General features: G+C 61.8%; 1 protein-coding gene across 1 annotated transcript in view; it reads left to right on the top strand.

The window, feature by feature from the left end:
• LOC144934396 (striated muscle preferentially expressed protein kinase-like) overlaps positions 1–16606 on the top strand; it is an 80136-nt gene that overhangs the window by 29554 nt on the left and 33976 nt on the right. Inside the window, 29 exon segments of the mRNA XM_078860117.1 lie at positions 44–205; positions 2772–2963; positions 3467–3663; positions 4077–4165; positions 4422–4594; positions 4725–4985; positions 5530–5688; positions 6772–6958; positions 7207–7256; positions 7259–7432; positions 7542–7571; positions 7574–7650; positions 7652–7661; positions 9280–9384; positions 10812–11021; positions 11155–11278; positions 11451–11623; positions 11761–11873; positions 12035–12203; positions 12825–12912; positions 13006–13206; positions 13502–13562; positions 13698–13775; positions 14435–14610; positions 14808–14834; positions 15272–15421; positions 15827–15872; positions 16052–16132; positions 16329–16601. Coding sequence (XP_078716243.1) covers positions 44–205; positions 2772–2963; positions 3467–3663; positions 4077–4165; positions 4422–4594; positions 4725–4985; positions 5530–5688; positions 6772–6958; positions 7207–7256; positions 7259–7432; positions 7542–7571; positions 7574–7650; positions 7652–7661; positions 9280–9384; positions 10812–11021; positions 11155–11278; positions 11451–11623; positions 11761–11873; positions 12035–12203; positions 12825–12912; positions 13006–13206; positions 13502–13562; positions 13698–13775; positions 14435–14610; positions 14808–14834; positions 15272–15421; positions 15827–15872; positions 16052–16132; positions 16329–16601 — 3836 coding nt within the window.

Here is a 16606-nt window from a genome sequence, read left to right as displayed (position 1 = left end):
TGCTCAAGGTGATGTCCATCCCACGATCATGTGCTACCCACAGATTCCAACTCCGAGGAGGAGGAGGAAGACGAAGGGGAGATGTCCCCCGCGGAGGATGAACTCGAGGAGCCCAGATTCGAGCATCCGCTCCGGGACGTGGAGGCCACAGAGGGGTCCACGGCCGTGCTCGAGTGCGTCGTCAGCGGCTACCCGACTCCAGCGGGTACCACCATGGCACCGTCACAACACCATCACAACACCATCATGGCACCATCACAACACCATCACAACACCATCACAACACCATCACAACACCACCACGGCACCATCACAACACCACCACGGCACCATCACAACACCATCACAACACCATCACGGCACCATCACAACACCATCACAACACCATCACAACACCACCACGGCACCATCACAACACCATCACAACACCACCACGGCACCATCACAACACCATCACAACACCATCATGGCACCATCACAACACCATCACAACACCATCACAACACCATCACAACACCACCACGGCACCATCACAACACCATCACAACACCATCACAACACCATCACAACACCATCACAACACCACCACGGCACCATCACAGCACCATCACAACACCATCACAACACCATCACAACACCACCACGGCACCATCACAACACCATCACAACACCATCATGGCACCATCACAACACCATCACAACACCATCACAACACCATCACAACACCATCATGGCACCATCACAACACCATCACAACACCATCACAACACCATCACAACACCACCACGGCACCGTCACAACACCATCACAACACCATCATGGCACCATCACAACACCATCACAACACCATCACAACACCACCACGGCACCATCACAACACCATCACAACACCATCACAACACCATCACAACACCACCACGGCACCATCACAGCACCATCACAACACCATCACAACACCATCACAACACCACCACGGCACCATCACAACACCATCACAACACCATCATGGCACCATCACAACACCATCACAACACCATCACAACACCATCACAACACCATCATGGCACCATCACAACACCATCACAACACCATCACAACACCATCACAACACCACCACGGCACCGTCACAACACCATCACAACACCATCATGGCACCATCACAACACCATCACAACACCATCACAACACCACCACGGCACCATCACAACACCACCACGGCACCATCACAACACCATCACAACACCATCACGGCACCATCACAACACCATCACAACACCATCACAACACCATCACAACACCACCACGGCACCATCACAACACCATCACAACACCACCATGGCACCATCACACCACCATCACAACACCATCATGGTACCATCACAACACCACCACGACACCATCACAACACCATCACAACACCATCATGGTAACATCACAACACCATCATGCTAACATCACAACACCATCACAACACCACCACGACACCATCACAACACCACCACGGCACCATCACAACACCATCACAACACCATCACAACACCATCACAACACCATCATGCTAACATCACAACACCATCACAACACCACCATGGCACCATCACAACACCATCACAACACCATCACAACACCACCACGACACCATCACAACACCACCACGGCACCATCACAACACCACCACGGCACCATCACAACACCATCACAACACCATCACAACACCATCACGGCACCATCACAACACCATCACAACACCACCACAACACCATCACAACACCACCATGGCACCATCACACCACCATCACAACACCACCACGACACCATCACAACACCATCACAACACCATCATGGTAACATCACAACACCATCACAACACCATCATGGTACCATCACAACACCACCACGACACCATCACAACACCACCATGGCACCATCACAACACCATCACAACACCATCACAACACCATCACAACACCATCATGGTACCATCACAACACCATCACAACACCATCACAACACCACCATGGCACCATCACAACACCACCACGGCACCATCACAACACCATCACAACACCATCACAACACCACCATGGCACCATCACAACACCACCACGGCACCATCACAACACCATCACAACACCATCACAACACCACCATGGCACCATCACAACACCACCATGGCACCATCACAACACCATCATGGCACCATCACAACACCATCACAACACCACCATGGCACCATCACAACACCACCATGGCACCATCACAACACCATCACAACACCATCACAACACCATCACAACACCATCATGGTACCATCACAACACCACCATGGCACCATCACAACACCATCACAACACCATCATGGTACCATCACAACACCTTCACAACACCACCACGACATCAGCACGACACCATTTACGGCACCTTGATCTTTGTTCCGTTTTGGACACCGGGAAATGTTTACACAAGACAACTTTCCACGAGATGATTTTTAATTATTGCGGCGGAGATAACATGTGACGAACGCGACCGCTGCGCACATCGCTTACACCCGTGGCAGGGTCTGCCAGGTGAGCAGAGTGAGAAACCCCATCCTCGTTGTCACTCGGCTCAGGGCCGCAAGCCCACGGCGCAACATCGCCTCTTAGAAAACAGAACAAAGTTCCTTCGGAGACAGAACCGCGACACTCTTCATCCCCCCCGACCCCCACCTTGCCAGCTGCGTGCACGCAATGCTCTCCGCCGTCTCGCTCTCCGCCCGTTGCCGCCCACAGTGCAGTGGAGGCGCGGGGACGAGAGCGTGGGCGTGGGCCCCGGGGCGCGGTGGCGCGCGGGCAGCGATGCGCGGCGCCACTGGCTGCGCCTGAAGGCCGCGCGACCCGGCGACGCGGGCCTCTTCTCCGTCGCCGCCTCCAACGAAGTGGGCGTCACGGGCAGCAGCGCCTTCCTCACCGTCGTCACGCCAGGTACGCGTGCAGCCTCTCCCGTCACAGGAGCGGGGAGTTTTCATCTGTTGGCTCGGGGCGACTCGGCGCAAGGGCCCTGAAATTTCATAAAGTAGAGCAGCGTGTGAAGGAGAGTTCCCAATCAGTGCGTATTGTGGAATTTGATCTGTGGATCTGAAATACGAACAAACAAAATGAAACGAAAACAGAAAAGTTCCTAAAGAAGCAATGGAGAGGTGCATACTGGGAACACTTGCAATATGAACCATCGACAGATTTCGTCAATGAAAGTGGGGTTAGGTAGCAAATATTCCTCGGAGGGATGAGACTGATGACAGAATGGTAATCAAGAAGGGAACACACCCCAACGTAAGCACATGTGCAGGAGAGAGACGGCTCGCAGCATAACAGGACCATGAAGAATAGTGATGGCATGGAGATGCCTTAATCAAGCAGTGGATAGACCATGGCTTACGATGACGGTGATAATCGTTTAAAAAAAACGCGTCCGTTGCCTTTCTTAGCCGGATGTGCGGTGCCAGCGTCACGAGTGGAGCCTCCGCCCAACCCCGCAGGGGTCGTGAAGGGTGGGCGCCCTGCAGGAGACACGGGCCTCCTGCCCGAGGACAGGGCCAACTTCGGCCGGGGCGAGGGGCCGCGAGGGGCCTCCAGGACACGACCCGCGAGCCCCGCGGCTCTTCCTACCCCCCCCGCGTTCGAGGTGAGTGGAGCCCAGGTCCCGAGGCTGCGTCCAAGTGGCATTTGGTTGAACTCTTATATTGTTACTGCTTTTGCTACAATTGTTCTGCTTGTGCTATCGTTGTTATTATGTTGAGATACGGAGACATTTCCATTCGGAAGTCTCACAGAAAACCGTATTACGATCACCCCACGTCCGAGAATGGCCACTGAGAGATGATGTCACGGACTACAGAGGTCCTTTCAATTAGGGGCGATCGTGACCCGGTGCACCTCATCACATTATACCACTGACACAGATCACCCATTCAGGTTAACAGATATTTTTTTTCCAGTCTGGTGACCAAGCTGAGCTCATAAACTCGCGAAGCGTGAGACCCACATCTTAACCGGGGGCGGATGAACGCGAATTCCAACACAAGTCTGTGCCCGCAGGACGCGCTGCTGGATCAGGCGGTGGCGCAAGGCTACGACGCGGAGTTCAGTGCGCGGGTGTCTGGGTGGCCCCAGCCGAGCATCACGTGGTAGGAAGAGGTGGCCACACGAGCTATCACCACCACAAATTTACGCGTAGTTTTTTTACGCGGCATCATTTCTAAACGTTGCGAAACGCAGGTCGGTCACGTGCGGTGGCCATCGCGGGCAAGGGACTGACGGCTTGACGGACACCGTTGAAGCCGGCTCGAGATGCGGTCGTCTCTAAATATCCACGAAAATTTTCACTGCGGCGTGATGGGCCGCTCACCGTGACCTCCTCCGCCCCTCGCCGGGACCCCGCAGGTTGAAGGATGGGGAGCCTGTGATCCTGGGCAGCCGGGTCCGGGCGCGGGAGACCGAGGGCGTGGTGACGCTCACGCTGCTTAAAGTGGAGGCCACGGACGCGGGCACCTACACGTGCCGCGCTCACGGCGTGGCCGGGGTCAGCCAGAGCCACGCGTTCCTGCGCGTCACAGGTGCTGCTCGCAGGGGGGAGGGGGGGAGGTGTGGGGGGGAGTGGGGCAAGGGCGGCCAGACGAGGGGTGTGGCCGAGACACAGTCCAATGCCCCGTGCCCTGCTCCACCTCTCCCTGCCGTGCCCTTCAGAGCCCCCCAGCGAGGAGGCGCTCGCCTTCCTCATGCCCCTGCGGCCCGCGAGCGCGTGCGCGGGCGACGAGGTGCGACTGGAGTGCGCGGTGAGTGGGCCCCCCGACACGGACGTCGACTGGCTCAAGGACGGGCGCCTGGTGCAGCCCGCGCTGCTCAGCTGCAAGATGCACTTCGACGGGACTCGCTGCTGCCTCGTGGTGGCCTCGGTGCATGAGGACGACTCTGGAGTCTACTCGTGCAAGCTCAGCACCGCCAAGGGTGCCCCCCCCCTCCCTTATCCCACCATCCCACTGCCATCACAGCTCGACACTCAAGGGGATCGAGGTCGGAGTCCGAGTCTCACGCTAGGGTCCTGGAGTGCAATGTTTCAGCCTCTTGCTTAGATATTCTGCACGCACGACGAGTCCCTTGTGTATCTCCCAAAGGGGAGACTCGGTTTTGGAAATGCTTCATTGGCCCGGTTTTAGCTTGGGTTGCGCTGTGCGTGGTCTGTTTGTTGTGCACGCGAGCGGGTTTTCTTACTCCGTATCCCTGTGTGTGCTCTCTCTGCGTGCGCTCTATGTTACCGTGCTTGCCGTTTGGCCTCCGCTGTGTGGTCTGTGTCCGCTCTGTACGTGCTGTGTGTGCACCGTGTGTGCTCTTTTAATTGTTGCCGGTGTGCGGTGTGTACGCGCTGTGTGTCTGCGTGTGCTCTCTGCTTGCCGCCACGTGCCCGTGGTGGCGTGCCGCACCTCGCTCCCTGCTCCCCCGCGCCACACGCCACGCCACGCTCGCCACGCCCCGCGCCACACGCCCCGCACAGACGAGATCATGACCAGCGCGCAGTTGACCGTGACCCCGTCCCGGGAGCCGCTCTTCACCACCTACCTGGGCGATGTGGACGTGATGGAGGGGCGCCCTGGGCGTCTCGACTGCAGAGTGAGCGGGAGCCCGGCGCCCACCGTGACCTGGTTCCACTACGGTGCGTGGGGCCGACCTTCCCGCTCCCACGTGGCACAATGACCCCCTCGCATACGCACGCCTCCCATCGTCTAGGGCAAGGTGAAGAGGTCATCGCTCCAAAGCCGTTGATGTCACCACACACCGTAGCACTGATTTCCTTGCCGCCGCCGCCGCAAGCTGTAAGGTTGACACCAGACGTCCGTGGCCTGCGCCACCATTCAGGTCTCGTGTCGCCTACATCGACACCGCAGAGGTCCGGCATCGTGGACAAGTACCACGAATAAACATTTACAATATCGGCGCCCTCTTCAGTAGCCCGACGTGACGACGCGGGCAGATACAGCAGCTCAATCAATGGTCCTGGGGTAATGGATCTTATTCAGAGCAGAAAGAGGGCGGAGACATCGACTACACTCTGAATTCGAGTCGGAGATCACACATTACGACCACGGGCGGTTTAATATCCTGGGAGTTTGAAGCCGGCCTATTCCACGATACGTGCTGCTGTTGCGGTAAGGCTGTGTTCGTGATGATGGGGGAGGCTTTGTCCTTGTACACCACTGGAGCGCTATGTCTTCTTCTGTGTTGTTTATCGGAGTTATTCCGTGGACAGGCCTGAGCAAATCACCATAAACGACGAAACCCCGCGCACGCGCGCGCCGTTAGCGATACCGACTTGCTGCGTTCTGCGGGTGCCTTGGCCGCCCTGCAGGTGCGTCGCGGTGACCCCCAGAGGTCGTGCGAAGACGCCGGCACGGGCAGCTGCTGGGGCGGCTGCCCGTGGGTTGCCGGCCGCTGCGCCGGCTCGGCTTTGTCGCGAGTGGCAGGTGGGCCGCTCGCTCGCCGCGGGAGCCGAGCCGTAAACGAGCCCTCCCAGCGCGGATCGCGACTGTATTTTCGTATCGTTACATCCTCGCCGCGAGGCATCGCGCGCGTTCCAAGAGCGGGGGGTGGGGGGGGGGTCGTGGGGGGCTGTCGCCCTCGCTGCCTAAATGTGGCTCCACGGGGCGCTCGGCGCTGGGAGGCGCAAACGACGCGCGGCCGGTGCCGTGAGCCGCTCTCCCCACCCACCCACGTCCCCCCCCCCCCTCCACCCCCGCAGACCAGGAGCTGTGCGACTGCGAGGCGCTGCGAGTGCTGAGCGAGCGGGGGCTGCACTCACTGCTGATCGCGCGCGTGAGCGCGGACGCCGAGGGGGAGTACGCGGCCGTGGCCTCGAACGCGCACGGGCGCGCGAGCTGCCGCGCCGAGCTCTACGTGGAGGAGCCGCTGCCGCTGCCCTCGCCCATGTGAGTCGCGCCCACTCACGCCGTCGCCTCGCTGCCAACGTGGCCCGCTTGTTGTTGTTGTTATCATCACGCCGCCGCTGCCATCCACGTCGCGACTCGCTTGCGAGGGAAGAGCCCCTCGGAGTGGCGCTGCGAGCACTGTGATCGGGGCTGTGATCGGCAGAGGGCGTGTCTCGAGCCCCGGACCGCCACCACCCCCCCTCTCACACCTCGACTCCGCGGGTTCCCTCTCGACCCCTCGCCCCCAGGGCGAAGCTGGAGAAAATGCCATCGATCCCCGAGGAGCCGGAGCCCGACCCGAGCCGGAGTTGTGCACCATGCCGGACTTCACCCGCCCGCTGCGCGACCAGGACGTGTCGGAGGGGGCCCGCGCCACCCTCGAGTGCCGGGCCACGGGCACCCCGCGGCCCACGGCCGCCTGGTACCACCACGGCGTGCGCCTGGAGCGCACGGCCACCGTCAGCATGGCCGAGAGTGAGCAACGCAGCCCGCGACTTTTTCCGACGGAGTTCCCTGCCGGGGGGGCGCGGGCGAAGCGCCGCGGGTGAGGACCGTGGTGTGCGTGTGGGCGCGTGTGCGACAGAGAGAGACACCTTCTGCCTGATCGTCAAGCCGCTTCGCGCGCCCACGGCGGCGTCTACAAGTGCGTGGTCGCCAACAAAGTGGGCAAGGCCACCTCGTACGCGCATCTCCTACGTCTCGGGTAGGGGGGGGGGGCGTCTCGGGCACGCGCCTCTTCTCCCGCACCCGACATCGCCAACTCCGCCCCCCCCCCACCACATCTCCCCCCCCCCACATCTCCCCCCCCCCCCACATCTCCCCCCCCCCCACATCTCCCCCCCCCACATCTCCCCCCCCCCACATCTTCCCCCCCCCCACATCTCCCCCCCCCCCACATCTCCCCCCCCACATCTTCCCCCCCACATCTCCCCCCCCACATCTCCCCCCCCACATCTCCCCCCCCACATCTTCCCCCCACATCTCCCCCCCCCACACCCCCCCCCCACATCTCCCCCCCCCCACATCCCCCCCCCCACATCTCTCCCCCCACATCTCCCCCCCCCACATCTCCCCCCCCCCCACATCTCCCCCCCCACTTCTCCCCCCCACATCTCCCCCCCCACATCTCTCCCCCCACATCTCTCCCCCCACCACATCTCCCCCCCACATCTCCCCCCCCCCCCACATCTCCCCCCCCACCCACATCTCCCCCCCCCACATTTCCCCCCCCACTTCTCCCCCCCACATCTCCCCCCCCCACATCTCCCCCCCCACATCTCCCCCCCCACATCTCCCCCCCCACATCTCCCCCCCCACATCTCCCCCCCCACATCTCCCCCCCCACATCTCCCCCCCCACATCTCCCCCCCCCACATCTCCCCCCCCCCACATCTCCCCCCCACATCACACCCCCCACAGCTCCCCCCCCCCACATCTCACCCCCCCCACAGCTCCCCCCCCCACATCTCCCCCCCCCACATCTCCCCCCCCCCACATCTCCCCCCCCCCACATCTCCCCCCCCCCCACATCTCCCCCCCCACATCCCCCCCCCACATCTCCCCCCCCCACATCTCCCCCCCCCACATCTCCCCCCCCCACATCTCCCCCCCCCCCACATCTCCCCCCCCCACATCTCCCCCCCGACATCCCCCCCCCCACATCTCCCCCCCCCCACATCTCCCCCCCCCCACATCTCCCCCCCCCACATCTCCCCCCCCCACATCTCCCCCCCCCACATCTCCCCCCCCCACATCTCCCCCCCCCACATCTCCCCCCCCCCACATCTCCCCCCCCCCCCACATCTCCCCCCCCCCCACATCTCCCCCCCCCACATCTCCCCCCCACATCTCCCCCCCCACATCTCCCCCCCCCACATCTCCCCCCCACATCTCCCCCCCCCACATCTTCCCCCCCACATCTCCCCCCCCCCACATCCTCCCCCACACACCCCCCCCCACATCTCCCCCCCACATCTCCCCCCCCCACATCTCCCCCCCCCCCACATCCCCCCCCCACATCTCTCCCCCCCCCACATCTCCCCCCCCCACATCTCCCCCCCCCCACATCTCCCCCCCCATCTCTCCCACTCATCCCCACCCCTTCTTCCCTACACCCCCTCCCCCTACTCTCCCACGCGCCCTCCCCCTTCTCTCCCCCCGCCCCTTTTCCCTTTCTCCCCCGCACCCCCCCCCCCCGCCCCCCTTCCTCTTCCCCACGCCCCCCTCCCTCTTCCCCACGCCCCCCTCCCCCTCTTTCCAATACACCCCCTTTCCCCCCTCTCTCCCCCACATCTCCCTCCCTCCCGCGCACCCCTCCGCAGATATGATCTTGGAGCCCCCCGAGTGCGCGCCCCTGGTGAGCTCCGTGTGGAGCCGTGCCCTCACCGTCACGTGGAGCCCCCCGCGACGAGTGCCCCCCTCCATCGGTGAGGGTCGGCGCGGTGGGACATTCACTCACGGGTTATTCTTAGAGACAATCTCCGCTCTAATTGAATGGTGCGCTGCAGTTAAAATAGCAGCGGCGTCTTCGGTTGTCGTGCGCGCGAGTAGCAATTTGCACATTTTGGCATCGCGATGCGCTCGCGTTTAATTCTTCAACCCGAGGTCCTCGCTTAGGAACCACTGCGACCCCGAGTGGCACAGCTGCTGCTGCTAATCCCCTACTCGAGGTCCTTCTGTCTTGGAAACGTGGCGCTGTGATCCGGCTCGGTGGCTCGCCGCTTCGAGGAGCACTCGGAGAAGTTTTCCAGTACAGGCAGTCCTCGGGTTACGAACCGAATTCGAACCGTTCGTAAGTCGGGCGGTTCGTAAGTCGGAGCACAGTAATGCACTGTATTGAAATGCCCGTCTGGTCGGTGTTCTGAAACGTTGCTACGGTTCAACAAAACGGGAAGCGTTGTTACACTCGTAGTTAAGAAGAAATGTTGTACATTTGCGTGTAACACTGTAAAAAAGACTGTATAGTAATTTAAATATAAAATTGAGTAACATTAATAGAAAATAACCGTTTATTTTCACTTACCCTGCCTGCTAATGCTAGCTTGTAGTCGGAAGCGGGGCAGTGAGTCAACACAAGTGCACACACACACACGGGGCACGCGCGCACAAAGACACAGACACCCCAACAACAACAACAACGATCCCCCCGTGTAGCCTGAACAGACCGAGCACCTATGACGGCCGGCACGGCACACGAGGGAGTGGGTGGCCAATACCACGCCCGGCCGCCTTTGTCTCCCCGGTGGTGATGTTTACACACCACACCAGGTACTGGTGTTGGCCGTGAGCAAGAATCAAACTGGGGTCACCGCTTTCCTAGCGCAGCACGCTGCTACACCACCGTTCCCCACACGCGCTCACATTTTCAGACAGACACACGTCCATGTGCACAAACACTCCCAGCGCGAAGCCGACTCGGCACATCTCGCGGAGGGTCGCTCCTCTGAATAAAATAGTTCCACGATTCAGTTTGCAATTGCGAGTTCGCGTTTTAAGTCAATGTTATGTTTTGTTTGATGGACACTGTTTCGTAAGTCGGGGACTTGGTGTACATTCTGGGTTGGGGATTGATTCAGCTCATCATCCCGGTGGACTCGATCAAATGAGTACCACTTTGTGGCTAAGTCAAGACTCGTTGTCAAATGAAGAGACTCACCCATTCCATAGGAATGTGGAATTTACACCACGGGCTCAAAGAGTTATAAACAGGAGATGAGCACCGCCTCAATGCTCGTTTGAGCAGCAAATCACTTTGACTGTTGCCTTGCGCAGTCGACGTGTTCGTAGCGAACGAGGGGGCGGTGAGGGTGGCTCCCGCGTGCGCTCAGAGACGGTGGCTGTGCCCTCTCCGCAGACCCGGCGTCCCTCACCTACTCGCTCGAGTGGCAGGAGGAGGGCGCCGCCTCCGACTGGCGCCTCCTCGCCTCGGGCCTCGCGGGCACCGCGCGCACCGTGCAGCGGCTCCCGACGGCGGCGCCGCTCCGCTTCCGCGTGCTCGTGGTCTGCCCCGCGGGCGCCAGCCGGCCGTCCCGCGCCTCCGCGCCCGTCGCCCTCGCCCCGCGACGTCAGTACCTCTCGCGCCGCCGCCGCCGCGCTCGGGCGCCTTCACCGGCTCGCGACGCGGTCCCCCGCGAGGTACAGGGGACGCCAGGGAGACGCGGGGCTGATTGGCGCCCCCCGCGTGTGCGTGAGCGCAGGGCCCTTCCAGGAGGAGGCGCCGCGCTTCGTGGAGGTTCCCGAGGCGCTGTTCGTGGCGGAGCGCGGAGCCGCTAGCCTCGCCTACTCCATCAACCACGTCGCCGCCACGCTCAGCTGGACCAGGCACGGCCTCGCATAACTCGGGGGGGGGGGGGGGGGGGGGGGATTGTGGGCAGCGCTCGCCAAACTCCGCTCACCAGCCCCCGACCAATCCGCGCCCAGGCGCCACTCGTTTTGGCCGGAGCGCCCGCGCGCGTGCGCCCTCGCTCACCCCGCGCCCGCGCTCGCCTCGCAGGGACGGGATCCCGGTGCAGCTGCACAGGGACGGCTACAGCCTGGGCACCCACGACGAGGACTCGTTCTCGCTCGACATCGCGGCCGTGATGCGGCGCCACCTGGGGGAGTACGTGTGCCTCGCCGAGAACGCGCTCGGCACCGCGAGCTACGCCGTCAGCGTGCAGCTGGCGGGTGAGTGCCCCCCCCTGCTTCCAGCCCCCCCCCCCCTGCTCCCAGCCCCTCCCCCTGCTCCCAGCCCCTCCCGTTCTCCTCCTCCCCGTCCTCGTCCTCGCCCCTCGACTGCCTTGACCCGTTTGTGCCGCTCACAGAGGCCCCTCGTTTTGACGAGATCATGGAGGACGTGGATGTGGCGCCCGGGGAGAGCGCCAGGTTGGCGGTGGTGGTCGAGGGGATTCCCCTGCCGGACGTGCTCTGGTTCAAGGTGCGCGCCAGCGGACGCGGGGGGTACGGGAGGCGTGAGGCGCACCCGTGAAGTGCACGCGTGATGCACACGCGTGAGACACACGCGTGTGTGGCGCGGAACAGGGCGTGACCCCCGTGTTTCCCACCTGGACCCCTTCCCCCCCTCCCCCCTTGCGGCAGGATGACGCGCTGCTGGCGGAGAGCAGCCACGTGTCGTTCGTGTACGACGACGCCGAGTGCTCGCTGGTGATCCTGAGCGTGAGCCAGGCCGACTGCGGCGTGTACACGTGCGTGGCGCGCAACCCGGCCGGGGAGTGCAGCTGCAAGGCCGAGCTGAGCGTGTGCTCCGGTGGGGCACCGCACGGCACTCGCACGCATCACAGGGTCACCACCCTGGGACACAAACGCACCAGCTCACGACACAGACTCACCAGCTCACGATACAAACTCACCAGCTCACGACACAGACTCACCAGCTCACAATACAAACTCACCAGCTCACGACACAAACTCACCAGCTCACGATACAAACTCACCAGCTCATGACACAAACTCACCAGCTCACGATACAAACTCACCAGCTCACGACACAAACTCACCAGCTCACGACACAAACTCACCAGCTCACGACACAAACTCACCAGCTCACGACACAAACTCACCAGCTCACGACGCAAACTCACCAGCTCACGACACAAACTCACCAGTTCACGATACAAACTCACCAGCTCACGACACAAACTCACCAGCTCACGACACAAACTCACCAGCTCACGACACAAACTCACCAGCTCACGACGCAAACTCACCAGCTCACGACGCAAACTCACCAGCTCACGACGCAAACTCACCAGCTCACGACGCAAACTCACCAGCTCACGACACAAACTCACCAGCTCACGATACAAACACGAGATGACTCGCGTGCCCCGAGGTGGGGCAGTGACCGCCGCTCGCTGTGCGCCCACAGTCAGGGAGCCCGATGAGGACGAGGAGGATCTGATGAGCAGGCTGCACATGGTTTCCGACTGCTACGACGTCAAGGAGGAGATTGGCAGGTGAGAAGCCGGCACTTTGTAAAGTCGCTCCGGTGGCGCGCTGCGGACGACCCCGTGCTCGCGGCGCTCACAGCGCTCGCGTCTCGGTCCCAGGGGCGCCTTCTCGGTGGTACGCCGTGCCGTGCACCGCGCCACGGGTCTGGAAGTGGCGGCCAAGTTCGTGTCGCGCGCGGGAGGGTGGAGGAGCGAGGCGCAGCGCGAGCTGCGCATCCTCGCCAGGGTGTCGCACCCACGCCTCGCCTGCCTGAGGGACGCCTTCCAGACCAGGCGGCGTCTCATCATCCTCACCGAGCTGTATCCTCGAGCCACGCACCGACACCACCTCCTCCTCCGCCCCCCCGCTCCCCCAGTGGGGCCTCGCGGTCCTCCTGCTGACAGACCGGAATCGCTAATCAGCATCATCATAACGCCGCCACCATCACCCTCATAAGCAACCGTCGTCATCATTGACCACTTCCAGCAGCGTCATCGTAGTTGTCTCTCTGCAACCACCACGATAGCCATCGGCGCCGCCCTGCGCTCGCGGGCGCGGTGCCGCCCAGTCCGTCTGTGTCGCCCGGCCTTGTCCTCCCTTGACCTCGGCCTCCAGCTGCTCGGGCGAGGAACTCCTGGACCGCCTGGTGAAGAAGCCTGCGATATCTGAGCTGCAGGTGGGCGGGGTGGGCGGCCGACTTGGAGATATCACCAAAAATATATCTCCCTCAATTGGTCTCTCATACCATCAGCATCAATATCATCGTCACCACACGGCCGCTGCAGCTGATGTTGTGTCTCCTCTCTGGCAGGTGCATCCCTACATCCACCAGATCCTGGAGGGCGTGCAGTACCTACACCAGTCCGGCGTGCTGCACTTGGACATCAAGGTGCCCTGGGGGCACTACACGCCACACTAGTGCCCTGGGGGCACTACACGGCACACTAGTGCCCTGGGGGCACTACACATCATACTAGTGCCCTGGGGGCACTACACAGCACACTAGTGCTCTGGGGGCACTACACAGTCTATTAGTGCCCTGGGGGCACTAAGAAGTAGGCACAGGATGTGTACTCGTGTGAATATACATGTGTGCACATACGTGTCTATGCAAGCGTGTATACGTGTGTGTGTACTTGTGTGTACGCGTGCATGTGCCCGCACGTATTCCCCTTATGTGTACTGACGTGCATGACCCCGTGTGCGTACTCGTATGCGTGTCTATTCTTAGGAGGCGAATGTGCTGATAGCGCGATGTGGGGAGCGGTAGTGTAGCGGTTAGGGCGCTGCGCTACGAACCCGGCGACCCGAGTTCAATTCACGCTCACGACAAACACCAGTGACAATTATCTAAACCGGGGTCTTGGGCTTACCCTAGGTCGACTCAGCCTTAAATGAGTACCTAGTGCGGTGTATAAACATTGCCACTGGGGAGACACACAGGCGGTCGGGGGTGGTGCTGGCCACCCACCCCCCGCATGTACCGTACGGCCCCAACAGCCTATATGGGGGATCTTTGTGCTTGTCGTTGCGTGTGTATATTCTCAGGAGGCGAACGTGCTGATGGCGCGACCCGACGCCGAGGATGTGAAGCTCTGCGACCTGGGCTCGGCGCAGGAGCTCATGCCCCCGGGGCAGCCGCAGTACAGCGCCTTCGGGACCCCCGAGTTTGTGGCGCCCGAAATCGTCCTGCAGCAGCCCGTGTCCACAGCAACCGACATCTGGTGACCTTGATACCCGGCCCTGTCGCCCTCCCCACCCACGAGGCCCCAGCGGGGTCATTACCGCCGCCGGGGAGGGGGCAATCCTCGCTCACCGCAGCGCCCGCCGCACGCGTGTGCCCGCAGCCTAATTGGACGTTTGCATCCGGCTGTATTGTGCGAGCGGGAGACGCGGCTAATTGTAATGCGTGTCCTTGCAGGCCCGTCGGAGTCATTACCTACATTTGGTGAGTTGAACACTATCTCGCGGCCGGTAATTGGCCCGTTGTAATTCTCTTTTTTAACTTATTATTTAACACGAATTATCGAGCTCCGCGGATTAGGGAGATAATTGGCGGTAGCGGCGTGTGTCGCGTTGCCGCGTGTCGCTTGTCGCGTGTTGCATGTCGCGTGTTGCATGTCGTGTATCGCACGTCATGTGTCGCATGTCACGTGTCGTGTGTCGCATATCATGTGCTGCATGCCGCATGTCGCGTGTCTCATATCGTGTCATTTTTCACGTGACGTATGCCGCGTGTCGTGTGTTGTGTGTCATGTGTCGCGTGTTGCATGTCGCGTTCCATGTGTCGCGTGTCATGTCGTGTGTCATGTATCACGTGTCATGTATCACGTGTCATGTATCACGTGTCATGTGTCACGTGTCGCGTGTCGCGTGCTGCTGCAGTCTGAGCGGCACGTCCCCGTTCCTGGGCGAGAATGACCGCGGGACCCTGATGCGCGTTCGCGAGGGACGCTTCTCCCTCGAGCGTTGCTTCTCTGCGCTCAGCGCAGAGGCGGGGAGCTTCATCGCCCGGCTGCTGGCGGTGGACCCCAGGCAAGCGGTGGGCGTGGGGGGAGAGGGCAGTGGTGGTCGTCGAACAGATGTCTCTTCTCTCCGGAGTTGAAATGCGGGGGATGCGATTATCGTGCGGTCGCAAAGCTGATCGCGGTGGTGCATGTCTCTGATGCAGCGCTTTGTAGGCAGCTAAGGGGTTGGTTAACTGCGTAGTAATTTGTTAAACAAATCCACTGGGCTGTGAAGTGACCAAGAGATGGCACCAAGGCAAGGGGATTCAAGAACCCATCTGTGTGGACCTTCGAATGTTACGCTCTGCGCGCGTCATGGGTTTTGTCAGAGGTCCTCCTGTAGGGCTTGACCTCGCTGCGCACCCCCCCGTGGGCAATCCCCATGAGAGCCGCACTCGGGCGTCACGCTCCCCACCGTCTTGTTTCTGCGCAGGGAGCGGCCGTCAGCCCTGGAGTGTCTGGATGACCCCTGGTTCCAGGTGAGCAGTTCACGCCGCGGTGCTGAGCCCGCATACAACTCTTTGACGAGGAATAATTACGCGTCGTCATCGGCATTGCGTGAAATCCGCACGCTCGTCTCGATGTGGAAATATCGGCTCCGTGCCCGAACGACCCCTGATTCGTCACGTGGTGGCGCGCGCTGTGGCCCCGTGCGCAGGTGGCGCCGTCCGCCGCCCGAGACGCGGCCCGGGTCAGCACTGACCGGATCAAGTTCTTCCTGTCACGCCGCAAGTGGCAGGTGCTCCGAGCGTGCGCTCCCCTCGCTCCGGGACCTCGCAATTAACCGCGCGTGGCTTCCAAAGGCCCGCACGCACATCGCACGGGGCTTCGCTGGGCCACCGCCACCGAATGCCTCCGGTCGCTCGCGTTCGTACGTTCGTGCGTTCCCGTAGCGTTGTGACGCCCGCGCCGCTATCCCCTCCCCCGCCCCTCAGCGCTCCCTCGTCGCCTACAAGTCGAGTCTGGTGATGCGCCCCATCCCCGAGCTGCTGGCGTCGGGGCCGGGCCAGCACTCCCTCGGGGCGCCGCGTCGCACCGGCGACCGCGTGGCTCTGTCCTCCAGCTCCGAGTCGGACGAGGCGGAGGACCTGCCCTCCTTCATGGCCGCATTCAAGCAGCGTCGCCCGGAGCCGCCGTGCCGAGCGGCGCCACCGGAGCCGCTCTGCCAGGTTGCCGCGACGCTACCGGACTACGCGCGGCACCCAGACGTAAA

This window comes from Lampetra fluviatilis, chromosome 10 (genome assembly GCF_964198595.1).
Source record: "Lampetra fluviatilis chromosome 10, kcLamFluv1.1, whole genome shotgun sequence".
Taxonomy (NCBI): Eukaryota; Metazoa; Chordata; class Hyperoartia; order Petromyzontiformes; family Petromyzontidae; genus Lampetra; species Lampetra fluviatilis.
Note: the sequence above shows the minus strand (reverse complement) of the source record. Positions and strands in the feature narration are given on the sequence as shown.